Source organism: Heterodontus francisci, chromosome 3, assembly GCF_036365525.1.
Source record: "Heterodontus francisci isolate sHetFra1 chromosome 3, sHetFra1.hap1, whole genome shotgun sequence".
NCBI classification, from domain to species: Eukaryota; Metazoa; Chordata; class Chondrichthyes; order Heterodontiformes; family Heterodontidae; genus Heterodontus; species Heterodontus francisci.
Window position 1 is genome coordinate 191,131,602 of NC_090373.1, and position 16,025 is coordinate 191,147,626.

Sequence of the window (16,025 nt, forward strand, 5' to 3'; positions counted from 1 at the left end):
CTACACACACATAAACTCACACTCACATACTCCTATACACGCATGAACTCACACTCACATACTCCTACACACTCACACACTCCTACACACGCATAAACTCACACTCACATACTCCTACACACTCACACACTCCTACACACTCACATACTCCTACACACTCACACACTCCTACACACTCATAAACTCACACTCACATACTCCTATACATGCATAAACTCACACTCACATACTCCTACACACTCACACACTCCTACACACTCATAAACTCACACTCACACACTCCTACACACTCATAAACTCACACTCACACACACTCATAAACTCACACTCACACACTCCTACACACTCATAAACTCACACTCACACACACTCATAAACTCACACTCACACACTCCTGCACACTCATAAACTCACTCACACACACTCATAAACCCACACTCACATACTCCTATACACGCATAAACTCACTCACATACTCCTATACACACATAAATTCACACTCACATACTCCTACACACTCAGAAACTCACACTCATAAACTCACACTCACACACTCCTACACACTCATAAACTCACACTCACATACTCCTACACACTCAGAAACTCACGCTCATAAACTCACACTCACACACTCCTACACACTCAGAAACTCACTCACATACTCCTATACACGCATAAACTCACACTCCCATACTCCTACACACTCAGAAACTCACACTCATAAACTCACACTCACACATTCCTACACACTCATAAACTCACACTCACATACTCCTATACACGCATAAACTCACTCACATACTCCTATACACTCATAAACTCACACTCACACACTCCTACACACGCATAAACTCACACTCACATACTCCTACACACTCACAAACACACGCTCATGTACAATGTAAGCTTGTTTCTGACTCTTCCTCTAATAAGACCATACCACAGCAGTTTCGCACCATACCAAGCCTTTCACTATTAATGCAGTCTGCCCACTATGGCCAGGAATTTACCAGCCCATTGGAGAGGGGCTGGAAAGCAGGACTGGTGGCAAGATGGTGGCTGAAGGCCAGATGTCTTTCCACCACCACAGGATATTTCCAGAGGCAAGAACAGCAGCTGCTCAGCCGTCCAACAACCAGAGGTGGGCAGCCAATTAATTGGCCTACTAATGGCCATTTTACCACAGCGCCAGGGTTTTACTGGCATCGGAACTGTCTCCCATGGCATGGGGAGACCGCCAGGTATCTTGAGGCAACCTCCCAGCAGCTTCCCGGGGCAGGGTGGGAGGGGGCCTTCCTTTCTGGAGGCTCCATATCCTTGGAGGCCCCCCCCCCACCCAGTGGCAATGGCAGCCCATCCATTCGCTGGGCCCTGCCTGCCTGGCCTTGGTATATTGAAAAAGTTTCTTACCCGCCCTTCAAGGGTGCCTCAACATGGAGCCACTCTCTCCTTCTTCCTGCAGCCTCAGTAGTGGCCACCTCTGTCGGTGAAGCTGCTGAGGCTGCAGAGTTGCTGCCCCTCTGATTGGGCCACAGCTCAGAGAGGCAGGCTGCCGAACCTAATGGGGCAACGGTCCACTGCCGGCAAAATCCCCTCCGCAGTCCCGCCGTTCATTCGCATCGGCTCGGGACCCACGTGGGCCCGGGAGCCGCATTTGGTCCTGCCAGTGAGACCCATGGCGTGCCGGTAAAATTCTGGCCTTTGTTTCTCTCCTTGCTGGGGTACAGTTGCATCAGCACCAAGCCTATCTCTAGGAGCTTAGACAGGTGGTCATTCCATACGTGTCAGCCTGGATAGTGAATGTTGACAGACTACTCAACTTCTTGAAGCATCACAACCCATGCGAGTACAGAGATCAGACAGGGTGCACCTGATTATCCCCGGCCTTTATTCCCTCTATAGCCCTCCTGAAACCAGCCAACTCAGCAAAGATCAAGGACTGAATTTAGTCTCCTCATACAGAGACCCGGTGTGTGCGAGTCAGAATAGGAGGCTGGGGATGGCTGGTGAATGGGTACATGCCGTAACCTGGGTGGATGGGGGCCCAATTTGAGGCTGGTTGGTCACTCCAGGTTGTGTTGGCTGGAAGTTGGAAGGTGTGACCTCCGCAACATCATGCAACTGGAGGGGATCCCCTCGTAGAAGGTGCCGTCCCAAGCAATTCTGGGATAATTCGGAACTGTCAGTGGAGCCCAGTAGAGACAAGCCCAAGGTGGTAGGGATGTGACAGGTGTCAAACAGCTCCTCATCCAAAGCCCCTCTGACAAGCCCACTCTCTAAATCAGATAGCTAACTCAGAATTGACATCTTCACGTGACCTCCTGCCTCCAACGTCACCACCCCAATCAAACTGAGGTCTTTTGCCCATCTCTGATATTTTTGTAACTAATAAACAAAGATACTGAATAAAATGAAAAAGAACCACAATTTTTTTATATCCCTATGATTTTTCTGGAGATTAGCCTGGAGACTCCAGGACCATCCTATCTCTGGAACCTTCTGCAGTCCCACAACCCTCCAAGCTTTCTGCCTTTCTCGAATTCTGGCCTCTTGAGCATCCCCGATTTTAATTTTGTTTGATAACACTGCCGTGAAGCTCCTTGGGATGTTTTACTGTGCTAAAGGTGCTAAGTAAATGCAAGTTGTTGGTGTTGGCGATCCTAATTCTAAACCTTGAAATAAATTGCATTAAATCAACACCACCCCCCCCCCCACTCCCCGTCCCCTTCAACACCCGATAATGAGTAGGCAGAACAAAGGAAGGGATATTCCCTCCTGTTTATCTTTTGTCTCAGTGTTAAATTAGGCCTCAGTCTGTCCTGCAGGCCTGCCTCGGCACTTGACCTCCTTCACCTGCTGTCACGTTCGACTGCTTTTCCAAACAGAAATGCCAGCAACAGACATTCCTGTGAGTGTGTGGAAGGCGGGAAGAACTGAAAAGAAAAGGCCCAGCAGCTTAATTTAGAGTTAGAATGGAAACATAGCAGATTGTAACCACGGAGACCATGGCCGGCCACAGCACCAGTAATTGATGTAGGAAATGCTCATGGGGAGGAACCACGCCACTTTCTACAGATAAAGAAAGAAACTTGCATTTCTACACCTCCTCAGGACATCGCAAAGCTAAATGTAGGAAACGTGGCAGCCAATTTATGCACAGCAAGCTCCCACAAAAAAAACAATGAAATCATGACCAGATCATTTTTTTTTTTGAGTGAAGGATAAATATTGGCCAGGACACCAGGGATAACTGCCCCAGATCTTCGTTGAAATAGTCAAGTGGGATGTTTATGTCCCTCTGAGAGGACAGAGGGGTCTTGGTTTAACTTCTCATCCGAAAGACACCACCTCCAGCGGTGCTGCATTCCCTCAACAGCAATCAACAGAAGCAGAATTAAAATATCTTTGAGGGGCCAAAGGCCTCTCTCCTTTTACAATTCTGGTATTTGTGGAGGAGGTATTGGGGGAAAGGAGAGTTTCACCTTTGACCTGATCTGACCCAGACAGATGGACAGAAGTAGATTCATGTTAATCAGGTGATTCCCCCAAGGGTATGACTTCATTTACCGAGGCCCTTTAATATGGTGGAACATTGTAAGGTGTTGAGAGAGACTGGACAAGGAGCAGCAGGGGTTAAGTGAAGGTGGCCAAAGACTCTGTTGAGTAGGCTGGGTTTTAAGGAGGATTTTGATAGCGGGGAGAGAGCTGATAAGGCAAAGAGATTTAGGGATGGCGTTCCAGAGAGTGAGGGAATTCTGTCTGTAGGTCTCACCACAGATGGTGAAGTGGAGGGAAAGGAACATGGCAGCACAGCAGGGCCAGAATCAGAAAAGCAGCAGCCATGGGCTGGGAAAGAGGGCCCAATAGAGACAGCAAAGACAGGGGTGAGAGGTGAGCAGGGCTGGAGAACCAATAGAAGGCAGTGAAACCAGGGGTGAGAGTTGAGCAGAGCAGGGAAACCAATGGAAAGGAGCCACAACGGAGGTGAGAAGTCAGCAGGGCTTATTGCAGGACAGATGAGAGAGTCCATCTAGAACCCTGCTCATTCACAAACCTGCACACTCACGAGCATTCATGTGCACTCACAACACATTCACAAGCATGCTTTACACACATTCACAAGTGTGCACACATTTACACACATTCACAAGCGTGCACTCCTTTACACACATTCACAAGTGTGCACACATTTACACACATTCACAAGCGTGCACTCCTTTACAATGTTCATAAGCAGACACTTAGGCACACCTTTGCACAGACAGACACATGCTCACAAGTGCACAGTCTCACACACACACATTACTAGGCAGTCTGAGTTTGATTGAAGTTCAACTCCTGAAGTTGAAGTGTGTCAACAAACTGAGAATCCTATTACAGACACGTTCCCTTAGCAAATTCCCACCTTCAATAAATATTATCATGGCTGCATTGCGATTAAGAAGTTATTTTCTTTAACGGTTGACCGCAGAAGGAAACCAGTGCCCCACCACAAGTGTTATCTGTTGGTCGAGAGCCGTTTGTTATGTTTGTTGTTATGAGGTCACCTCTGTCCCCTCACTTACTCCAACCAAACCTATTCTTACAATCAGCCCCAGACTGAGGAGGAATTGCAGACCTCATTCCACTCACTGTCATAACACACGGGATGATTTCATTTACCCTTGCTGCACACACCTACCGCTCATTTCAAAAACCATTCAGCTGATTGGACAGGAAAGGGCCAGCATTTATGAAGAGCTTTCTAGATTTACTGGCGGGTGGAAAGTTACGGACATACGAATTAGGAGCAGGAGTAGGCCACTCGGCCTCTCAAACCTGCTCCGCCATTCAATAAGATCATGGCTGATCTGACTGTAACTTCAACGCCACATTCCTGCTTATCCCCAATAACCTTTCACCCCCTTGATTATCAAGAATCTATCTACCTCTGCCTTAAAAATACTCCACTGCCTTTTTGAGGAAGAGAATTCCAAAGACTCACGACCCTCTGACAGAAAAGATTTCTCCTCATCTCTGTCTTAAATGGGTGGCCCTTTATTTTTAAACAGGAGAACTCCCCTGCACTTTATCCAATAGTGGGTGCGGGATCTTTTAACATTGACCTGAGAGAGCTGACAGGGGCCTCGCATTAATATCTCATCCAAAAGATGGCAGCTCCAAAAGAGAGGAACAGTCCTCTCACTGGAGACATTTTTTATGAAGAGGGTGCAGGCATAAATAACATTCACAAGATGTCAACAAATCTGCAGACAAGCTCAAGGAACCTCAGAGGCCCCTCTCTGCAGGTTTAGGTGTCTCAATTTGCAAAACTATGTACAAAAGCAAAATACTGCAGATGCTGGAAATCTGAAATAAAACAGAATGCTGGGAATACTCAGCAGGTCAGGTAGCATCCCTGGAAAGACAAACAGAGTTAACGTTTCAGATTGATGACCTGTCATCAAACTGGAAAAAGTTAGAGAAGCCATCGCTTTTTAAGCAAGCACAGAGGCAGGGAAAGGGGGAAGGACGTGAAAGAACAAAAGGGAAGGTCTGTGATAGGGTGGAAAGCGGAAGAGATTAAATAACAAAAGGGTGATAGTGCAGGGCAAAAGAGCCTGGTAATGGGATGTGCCTAGAGCAGACGTGTATGGGAAAATGCAGAATCATTTCTGATAACTGCTGTCCGAAAAAATGACAGCAATAGTTATGATCTGATATTGTTGAGCTTAATGTTGAGTCCGGAAGGCCGTAAAGTGCCCAATGGAGCATAGAGGAGCTGTTCCTCAAGCTTCTGTTGAATTTCACTGGAGCAGTGTAGGGGGCCGAGGACAGAGAGGTCGGAGAGAGGGAGTGGGGCAGAGAATTAACATGACAGCTGATTAGAAGTTCGGGATCATGCCTGTGAACTGAAGGTGTCCTACAAAGCAGTCACCCAATCTGCATTTGTTCTCCCCAGTGTAAAGGAGACCAAATTGCAAGCAGTGAATCTGAAACATTGGGCTATATTTTCCCACGGGCATCGGAACCCGACGTCAGGACCACTTGCGGGTCCCGAGCCCACAATTCCCGGCGCAGGTTTACAGGAGGTCACCTACTAATGGCCGTCTCCGCGATCGCTGTCTTTATGACACACGGACACGGGAGAGCCAGTCGGAGGACCCAAAGGGATGGCAAGCCAGCAGCTCCACTGGGAGAGGTGAGTGCTGCTCAGGCAGAAGGAGAGCAAGAGGGTGCCTCAAAATGGAGGCGTTCATGAAAGTGTGCAGGCAGCATGTTTAAAAAGGCCAAGAACTGTCAGGGCCATCAGTGTGGAGGGGAAACACCTCCACAGGAATGCATTTGACTGTGGATGTACTGCTTTCAGCTTTTCCGATCCTTTACGCCAGAATGTGCATCAGCCTATGATTGTCCTCAAAATTCCCACCCTGAGGCTGCCTCCGAGGCATTGCCAGGTTCTGGACCGATGGAGAGGCCCGGGTGACACCGGCACCCCACTCCAAAAATGGCCGCTAATTTAGGCCTTAAATATCTTGACTGTCTGCCTGGTGAGTGACCTGGTTCCCGATTCCACTGACAGCCTACACCTGGGATATTTGCCCAGAGACAGCACCACATCGGGAAGCCATCCCAAAGGGGTTTTCCACTACTTTTCCATACCCCTCTCTCCCGACCCACCGCCTCTAAACCCACCTCCTAGGGGCTGGGAAAATGTCCTCCATTTACTCTGTTACTCTCTCCACAGATGCTGCCTGAGCTACTGAGTATAAAAACATAGAAAATAGGAGCAGGAGTAGGCCATTCGGCCCTTCAAGCCTGCACCGCCAGTCAATACGATCATGGCTGATCGTCCAAACTCAGTACCCTGTTCCTGCTTTTTCCCCATATCCCTTGATCCTATTAGCCCTAAGAACTATGTCTAACTCTTTCTTGAATATATTTAATGATTTGGCCTCAACTGCTTTCCGTGGTAGACAATTCCACAGGTTCACCACTCTCTGGGTGAAAAACCTCTCCTCATCTCAGTCCTAAATGGCTTACCCCTTATCCTTAGACTGTGACCCCTGATCCTGGACGTCCCTGCCATCGGGAACGTCCTTCCTGTATCTAGTCTGTCCAGTCCTGTTAGAATTTTGTAGGTTTCTATGCGATCCCCTCTCATTCTTCTAAACTCTAGCGAATACAAGCCTCATGGACCCAATCTCTCTTCATACGTCAGTCCTGCCATACCAGGACTGCCAGCCCAAATTGCCAGCCTTTTCTGTTTTTATTTGAAATCTACATGTCTGGCTCACTCACCTTGACTCCTTCGATTCTGAAGCCCAGCGTGGCGGTGGAACTGATGGTCTCTCTCCACTGCATGTACCGGGGCTTGGTGACGGCCCGCTGAGCCTTCTCCTCTTCTGTCGGTGCCTCAGGGTCCACCTCAACCATCTTCAGGTACATGTCCCTCCTTAGGCTGGGCTTCCTCCTCGCCTTAGTCAGCTCCTCTTCCAGGTACGTTCTGTGAAGACCACAATCGGCCTGGTGAGTATGGGGCGATGGGCGGGGGCTTTATTTTATTTCCTCCCTTTCCCCAACCACCCAGCCCTCCCCCTCCTCTCAGAGGCATTGACTCTTTTTCAGCAGGTACAGGCCAATAGGCCCAGTCTGGTGGAACTTTCATTACATAACCTCCAGCCTCCAAATGCCCCACCGCCGGCTGTCAGTCAAACTTCCTTTTCTCCCATCTCCAAGAGTTTTATAACTAATAAACGAAATCAAACTAAGCCATTTTGTTAAAAGCAGACATTCTCTGAAGTGTCCCTCTGCTTTTTCTCCCAGGTTTCTCTCAGCAGTGTTTTTGGGGTTTAATTCCTGTAGGCTTCAGGGCAACCCAACCCAATTGACCCCCTCAGTCCTCTGTTCCTGGTGGCCATGTTCACCTGCACTGTGAGGTAGATTGCAGTGGGGGTGGGGGGGGGGGGGGGGGTGGGTGGAGAGGGATGGGGAGATGGACCTCCTTCCATTGACAGGTGAGTTGGTAATAAAGAGAGCATCAACCTCAGATCATCATCAAAAGAACAAAGTGGGAGGTTGCAAGAAATTACTTTTTACATGGAAATAGTGGGGGTGATATTTGGAGTGCAATGGGGAAATAGTGGGGGGAGTGGGACTAATTGGACAGCTCTTTCAAAGAGCTGGCACAGACACGAAGGGCCGAATGGCCTCCTTCTGTGCCACATAATTCTATGAAATAGGGTTGTTCGGGCATAGAATGTTCAACCTGGAGCAGTAGTGGAAGTATTTAGTACTGGAATGGGCAAAGAGAACTGACCTGGGCTCCACTGAGGCCTTTGTAAAAGCTGCATGACTTACCCAGAGTAAGATCATTGATCCTGGAATGGATCAATTACCTTAGTAACAATTTCTTTTTGGCTTGCTTAGAAGCAGAAGAGATGCTTCGCCAAAAGGCTGAGGACGCTAGGGGTCAATTGAAATTTTTATGGCCGAGATCGATAGACTTTTGGCGGGTAAGGGTATCAGTTGCCAACTCTGATTGGATGTATCACTGGATGTTTCATCACATGACTTCCCTTATCCAACCGCCCCACCCCCACACTCCTGCCATTGGTCACGCAACACTTCAATGTTTGTAACGCCCAACCTTCCCACACTAATTGGTGACTCACCTCACTCCCATTTTGCAGTCCATCACGCATGGCAGGTCAAACTCAGCCAGTAGGTCATCCATCTGGTTGTACCTCTCGCCATCCTTCTCCACCTCGCCATGGTAAGCTGGTACATAGGGGCGCAGTGCGTCACCCATCAGGCGGTCCAGGCAGCGCTGCTCACACTCGCAGTACTTCTTCAAGATTTTGCCATTCACCCCGGCCTTGAAGCTACCTGTGTTGGAGAGGGCATAGAAAGAAGGGTTTACAGGGCCTGTGTTGTATATCTGAATCCAGACCTAGATTAGAAACAGTCCTGGTTCCCCGGGAATGTTCACTCAGTACCTCCCCCATATCCCCACACCACCCTTGGCCAACCAATCTGACTAGTGCTTTCTCTTAACATAGAGACATAGAACATAGGAGCAGGAGTAGGCCATTTGGCCCTTCGAGCCTGCTCCGCCATTCATTATGATCATGGCTGATCATCCAACTCAGTAACCTGTTCCGGGTTTCGCCCCCATATCCTTTGATCAATTTTCGCCAACCAATTTTCTATCCATCACAATACACTACCCCCAGTCCCATGCACCTTAATTTTACACGCTGATCTCTTATGTGGGACTTTGTTGAAAGCCTTCTGAAAGTCCAAATAAACCACATCCACTGGCTCCCCCTCATCAACTCTACTAGTTACATCCTCGAAGAATTCTAGTAGATTTGTCAAGCATGATTTTCCTTTCGTAAATCCATGCTGACTCTGCCCAATTCTACCACTGTTCTCCAAGTGCTCTGCTATAAAATCTTTGATAATGGACTCTAGAATTTTCCCCACTACCGACGTCAGGCTGACTGGTCTATAATTCCCTGTTTACTCTCTACCTCCCTTTTTAAATAGTGGGGTTACATTAGCTACCCTCCAATCTGTTGGAACTGTTCCAGAGTCTATAGAATCTTGGAAGATGACCACCAATGCATCCACTATTTCTAGGGCCACTTCCTTAATTACTCTGGGATGCAGACCATCAGGCCCTGGGATTTATCAGCCTTCAATCCCATCGATTTCCCCAACACCGTTTCTCTATTAATACTGATTTCTTTCAATTCCTTTCTCTCACTAAGCCCTGTGTTCCCCAACATTTCTGGTATGATATTTGTGTCCTCCTTTGTGAAGACAGAACCAAAGTATGCATTTAGTTGGTCAGCCATTTCTTTACTCCCCATCATAAATTCCCCTGTTTCTGACTGTAAGAGACCTACATTTGTCTTCACCAATCTTTTTCTCTTCACATACCTGAAGAAGCATTTACAGTCAGTTTTTATGTTCCCCACAAGCTTGCTCTCGTACTCTATTTTCCCCTTCTTAATCAATCCCCTGGTCCTCCTTTGCTGAATTCTAAACTGCTCCCAATCCTCAGGTCTGTTGTTTTTTCTGGTAAATTTATATGCCTCTTCCTTGGATCTAATGCTGTCTCTAATTTCCCTTGTAAGCCATGGTTTGGCTTTCCCATTTTACTTTTGCGTCAGACAGGAATAAAGAATTGTTGCAGTTCATCCATGCGCTCTTTAAATGTTTGCCATTGCCGATCCACCGTCAACGCTTTAAAAGTAAAGTTTTCCAATCCGTCATGTACAACTCACGCCTCATACCTTCATAGTTTCCTTCACTAACATTCAGGACCCTTGTCTCAGAATCAACTACACCACTCTCCATCTTGATGAAGAATTCTATCATATTATGGTCACTCGTCCCCAAGGGGTCTCGCACCACTAGATTGTCAATTATTCCTCTCTCATTACACAATACTCAGTCTAGGATGGCCTGTTCTATAGTTGGTTCCTCAACGTATTGGTCCAGAAAACCATCCCGTATACACTCCAAGAATTCCTCCTCTATGGTATTGTGACTAATTTGATTTGCCCAATCTATATGCAGATTAAAGTCACCCAGAATTAGATGTTCCTTTATCGCATGCATCTCTAATTTCCTGTTTAATGCCATTCTCAACATCACCACTACAGTTTGGGGGTCTATATATAACCCCGACTAATGTTTTTTGCCCCTTAGTGTTTCTCAGCTCTACCCATACAGATTCCACATCATCAGAGCTAATATCTTTCCTCACTATTGCGTTAATTTCCTATTTAACCAGCAATAATAACCACAGCCTTTTAGTTTTTGTCTGTCCTTCCTAAATACTGAATATCCCTGGATGTTCATTTCCCATCCCTGGTCACCTTGCAGCCATGTCTCTGTAATCCCGACTATATCATACCCGTTTACATCTATTTGCATGATTAATTCATCCACTTTATTGCGAATGCTCCGTGCGTTAAGGCACAAAGCTTTAAAGCTTGTCTTTTTAACATTATTTGTCCTCATCCCACCATTTTTCACTGTGGCCCTGTTTGATTCTGGCCCTTCATTTCTCTGCCTATCATTTTTCTTATTCCCCTTACTGTCATTTCTTCTTGTCTTTGATCCTCCCTCCTCTGACTCCTTGCAAAGGTTCCCATCCCCCTGCCATTTTAGTTTAAACCCTCCCCAACCACTCTGGCAAATACTCCCTCTAGGACATCAGTCCCTGTCCTGCCTAAGTGTAACCCGTCCAGGTTGTACTGGTCCCACCTCCCCCAGAACCGGTCCCAATGTCCCAGGAATCTAAAACTCTCCCCCTCACACCATCTCTTCAGCCACATTTTCATCCGATATATCCTGCTATTTCTACTGACTAGCACATGGCACTGGTAGTAATCCTGAGATCACTATCTTTGAGGTCCTACTTTTCAACTTACTTCCTAGCTCCCTATATTCTGCTTTTGGGACCTCATCCTTTTTTTTTAACCTACGTTGTTGGTACCAATGTGTACCACGACCACTGGCTGTTCACCCTCCCGCTTCAGAATGTCCTGTAACCGCTCTGAGACATCCTTGACCCTAGCACCAGGGAGGCAACATACCATCCTGGAACAAAAACAAGAAATGCTGGATTCACTCAGCAGGTCTGGCAGCATCTGTGGAAAGAGAAGCAGAGTTAACGTTTCGGGTCAGTGACCCTTCTTCGGAACTGACCCGAAACGTTAACTCTGCTTCTCTTTCCACAGATGCTGCCAGACCTGCTGAGTGAATCCAGCATTTCTTGTTTTTGTTTCAGATTTCCAGCATCCGCAGTATTTTGCTTTTATTATACCATCCTGGAGTCTCTTTTGCGGCCACAGAAACGCAATTGAATCCCCTATAACTATTGCATTCCCACACTTTTTACTCCTCTCCTGTGCAGCAGAGCCAACCGTGGTGCAACGAATTGGGCTGTTGCTGCTTTCTCCTGAGAGTCCATTCCCCCCAACAGTATCCAAAGCAGTATACCTGTTTTGCAAGGGACTAGCCACAGGAGATTCCTGACTGCCTGCCTAGTCCTCTTGCTCTGCCTGGTGGTCACCCATTCCCTTCCTGTCTGTGGAGTCTGAGCCTGCGGTGTGACCACCTCTCTGTACGTGTTATCGACGATACTCTCCACCTCGTGGATGCTCCACAGTGTCCCCAGCTGCCGCTCCAACTCCGAAACCCGGGGTTCCAGGAGCTGCAGCTGGAGACACTTACTGCACACATGCTGGTCCCGGGCACTGGAATTGTTCCCGACTTCCGACATAGAGCACGAGGAGCACACCATGGCTTTGAGCTCTCCTGCCATGACTTAACCCGTTAAATTAAATTAAACCTTCTGGAAGATCTTAATGTCCAATAATATCAGTTACTCTAGGGCCCTTCTTCCCTGGTCCTCATTACTACAGAACTCCCTAAAAAAAAACCTCTCCTTACTATATTTGAAATAAACTTTAAACTTTTAAACTTTTCTTACCTGAAATACTTACCCAGCTATTTAGAGCTATTCCCTAACAGCAGTGACTCACCAACAAATCACCTTGCAGCTCTCCTGTGACGTCACTGTTGTTTTTTTTTCAAACTCCGACGCGCTGGAAGAGCTCCTCTCCGCCCCTGGAAGGTAAGAGACTGGGCCTTGATCCTCGGCTCAATTTATAGGCTCCGCTCTCGGCGTTCTCTCCACAGGTCCGCTCCGCTCCGCCCCTGGAAGGTAAGAGACTGGGCCTTGATCCTCGGCTCAATTTATAGGCTCCGTTCTCGGCGTTCTCCCCACAGGTCCGCTCCGCTCCGCCCCCGGAAGGTAAGAGACTGGGCCTTGATCCTCGGCTCAATTTATAGGCTCCGCTCTCGGCGTTCTCCCCACAGGTCCGCTCCGCTCTGCCCCCGGAAGGTAAGAGACTGGACCTCGATCCTCGGGCTCAATTTATAGGCTCCGCTCTCGGCGTTCTCCTCACAGGTCCGCTCTGCTCCGCTCCCGGAAGGTTATTCCATACCCCACTTCTAGTTTTACCTACGTGACCCACTGTGTAGTAGCCTCTCATGTGTAACTTTATCAAAGGCTTCCCACAGGTTCAGGTACACTGCCACATACAGGGTTTGGATGCTACCTGAACAATTTTGGTTTCCTTATTTAAGGAAGGACATGTTTGTCTTAGAGGGGGTGCAACAAAGCTTCATGGATTGATACCTGAGTTGAGAGGGTTGTATTATGGCCAGGTAAGAAAGGTGTCTAGGGTTCCCTCTCAGCCATCACCTGGTCTTATTGTAACAGGGTTTAATTTTAAATACACCATGTTTTTAGCTCCCCCTTGGTGAATCCTTGTTTACCACTTTCCAATTGTAAGTCAAAGAAACCAGCACAAACAGGCTTTCTTAGGTTTAAAGAAGAAAAGTTTAAATTTATTAAACTCTAATTCGGTTAATGTCTACGGATACACCACGTGCCCACACTAGCATGCATACACGATACACACATGCAAATAGAGACAGAAAAGAGCCGAAGAAAAGGAAAGTAGAAAAGTTTGAGGCAATATCTGAAGAGTTGTTACGGTTCTTCAAGCTCACTGTAGAGTCCTTGATTGTAGGTAGATCTTGCTTTTTGTTGGGGCCCAGTATTCTTCTTAAACCTTGTTCACTGTAGGAGACTTTTCTCTCTTGGGGTTCATGTGTCTTCAGTGGATTCAGAGGTTTGTGAGAAAGAAATGGCAGCAGACAGGAGAGATCTTCACAGTCCAGAAGCATTCTGCTTTCTGCCCAAACTGTCTGTACAAATCCAAAAAACTCATGTTGCCCAGCAGGTTAGTCATGTGACTAGCTGGTTTGACCATGTCTGTTTGTGTATTCGGGCATCTTAGCAGTCAACCTGGAATGCGAGCTCCCCCATCTTCAACATCTGGTGATCATAAGTCCATTGTGGGTTGAATGTATCAGGGAATGGTCCTTTGTACTTTCCAAGCACTGTCTATTAATATGGAAATGTCTTACCAACCAAGATCTGGCAATTTTTTAAAGCAAGTCCTTTCTTCACTTCAACAACAGTTTGAAATTTAATGTCCATGTGGCAAAATTAATATGCCTCATGCTTGGCAGGTGGGGACCTGCATGACAGTTGTCTTATGAGGAGAGATTGAGCAGAATGAGCCACTATTTGCTGGAGTTAGAAAAATGAGAGATGATCTCATTGAAATATGTAAAATTCTTAGAGGATTTAACAGGCTGTTTCCGCGGCAACAGAGTCTAGAACCAGGGGTCAGTCTCAGAATAAGGGGTCGGCCATTGAGGACTGAAATGAGGAAAAATGTTTTTGCTCAAAGGGTTGTAAATCTTTGGAATTCTGTGTCGCAGACTGCTGTGGATGTTCAGTCGTTGAGTATATTCAAGGCTGAGATTGATGGAGTTTTGGACATGAAGGAAATCAAAGGACATAAGGATAGGGTAGGAAAGTCGAAATACGATAGAGGATCTCAAGGCTGTAATGAGGTCTGGAGCTGAGCGGTCCTGATGGAACCCAAGATGAACATTGGCGAGCAGGTTATTGCTGAGGAAGTGCCATTTGATAGCACTGTCGACGACCCCTTCCATCACTTTGCTGATGATCGGGATTGACTGATAGGGTGGTAATTGGCCGGGTTGGATATCTCTTGCTTTTTGTGGACTGGACATACCTGGACAATCTCCCACATAGTTAGGCAGATGCCAGTGTACTGTGGAACAGTACATAAAGATTTTGTATATTTAATGAATTCTTAATTTCGACCACAAGTTAACCCCTCCATCAAAACAGGGGAGAGGGGAGAGCGGGAGTGCATTTAAAAAAACTCATCAACAGTGATTTTCCCCTCTCATTGCCCTCTCATTTCTGGTGACATCCCAGGGAATCCACCTCGCATTTTTTCCCTTGTAATATTGGAACATAGGAAATAGCTTGGATAAGGATTGCATTCTCTAATTTGGCATGACAATGACTCTTTAACCGATTCGAACAAGCACCAGGTTAAGCGAGGGTCCTATGTTGTGTTTTTAAAAATTGATTTGCATTTCCGTTGTGAGTGATTTTTTGGATGCATTTGCACTGGAAATCCTGATTCTGAGAATATTCACAGAGACGTTAGCTCACTCTGGTGGAAAACTACAAACTGGAGGGTGAGAGGAGAGCAATTGACAATTGTTCAATGCAGTCACGCCTCATTGAACACAGAGATAATATTGTGCGCATCCAGACATTTAGTATGATTCTGTCAATTCACATCCATGCCTTTGTGATGGAGGCACTTACCCAGTAATAGCAACTCATTCATCTGAATTTGGACAAATGCACTCTGCTTTTGGCTCCTGGTATTAGTGCAGGATGGGAGAATGTAGTAGCATGGGGAAATGGTGTAGGATGGGGAAATGGTGTAGGATGGGGAAATGGTGTAGGATGGTGAAATGGTGCAGGATGGGAGAATGGTGCAGGATGGGGGAATGGTGCAGGATGGGGAAATGGTGTAGGATGGTGAAATGGTGCAGGATGGGAGAATGGTGTAGGATGGGATAATGGTGGAGGATGGGGAAATAGTGTAGGATGGGATAATGGTGTAGGATGGGGAAATGGGGCAGGATGGGAGAATGGTGCAGGATGGGAGAACGGTGTAGGATGGGGAAATGGTGTCGGATGGGAGAAATGGTGTAGGATGGGGAAATGGTGCAGGATGGGAGAACGGTGTAGGATGGGGAAAAGGTGCAGGATGGGAGAATGGTGGAGGACGGGATAAAGGTGTAGGATGGGGAAATGGTGCAGGATGGGGAAATGGTGTAGGATGGGATATTGGTGTAGGATGGGGGAATGGTGCAGGATGGGAGAATGGTGTAGGATGGGGAAATGGTGTAGGATGGGGAAATGGTGCAGGATGGGAGAACAGTGTAGGATGGGGAAATGGTGCAGGATGGGATAATGGTGCGGGATGGGATAATGGTTTAGGATGGGAGAAATGCAGTAGGATGGGGATATGGTGGAGGATGGGAGAAAT

The 16,025-nt window shown here is 47.1% G+C and overlaps 1 protein-coding gene across 1 annotated transcript in view; it reads right to left on the reverse strand.

The window, feature by feature from the left end:
* Positions 1–16,025, reverse strand: part of itpkb (inositol-trisphosphate 3-kinase B) — a 191,960-nt gene that overhangs the window by 23,756 nt on the left and 152,179 nt on the right. The window contains exons 3-4 of the mRNA XM_068027932.1: positions 8,655–8,868; positions 7,282–7,486 (exon numbers count right to left, since the gene is read on the reverse strand). Of these exons, the coding sequence (XP_067884033.1) occupies positions 7,282–7,486; positions 8,655–8,868 (419 nt within the window). The remainder of the gene's footprint in view (positions 1–7,281; positions 7,487–8,654; positions 8,869–16,025) is intronic.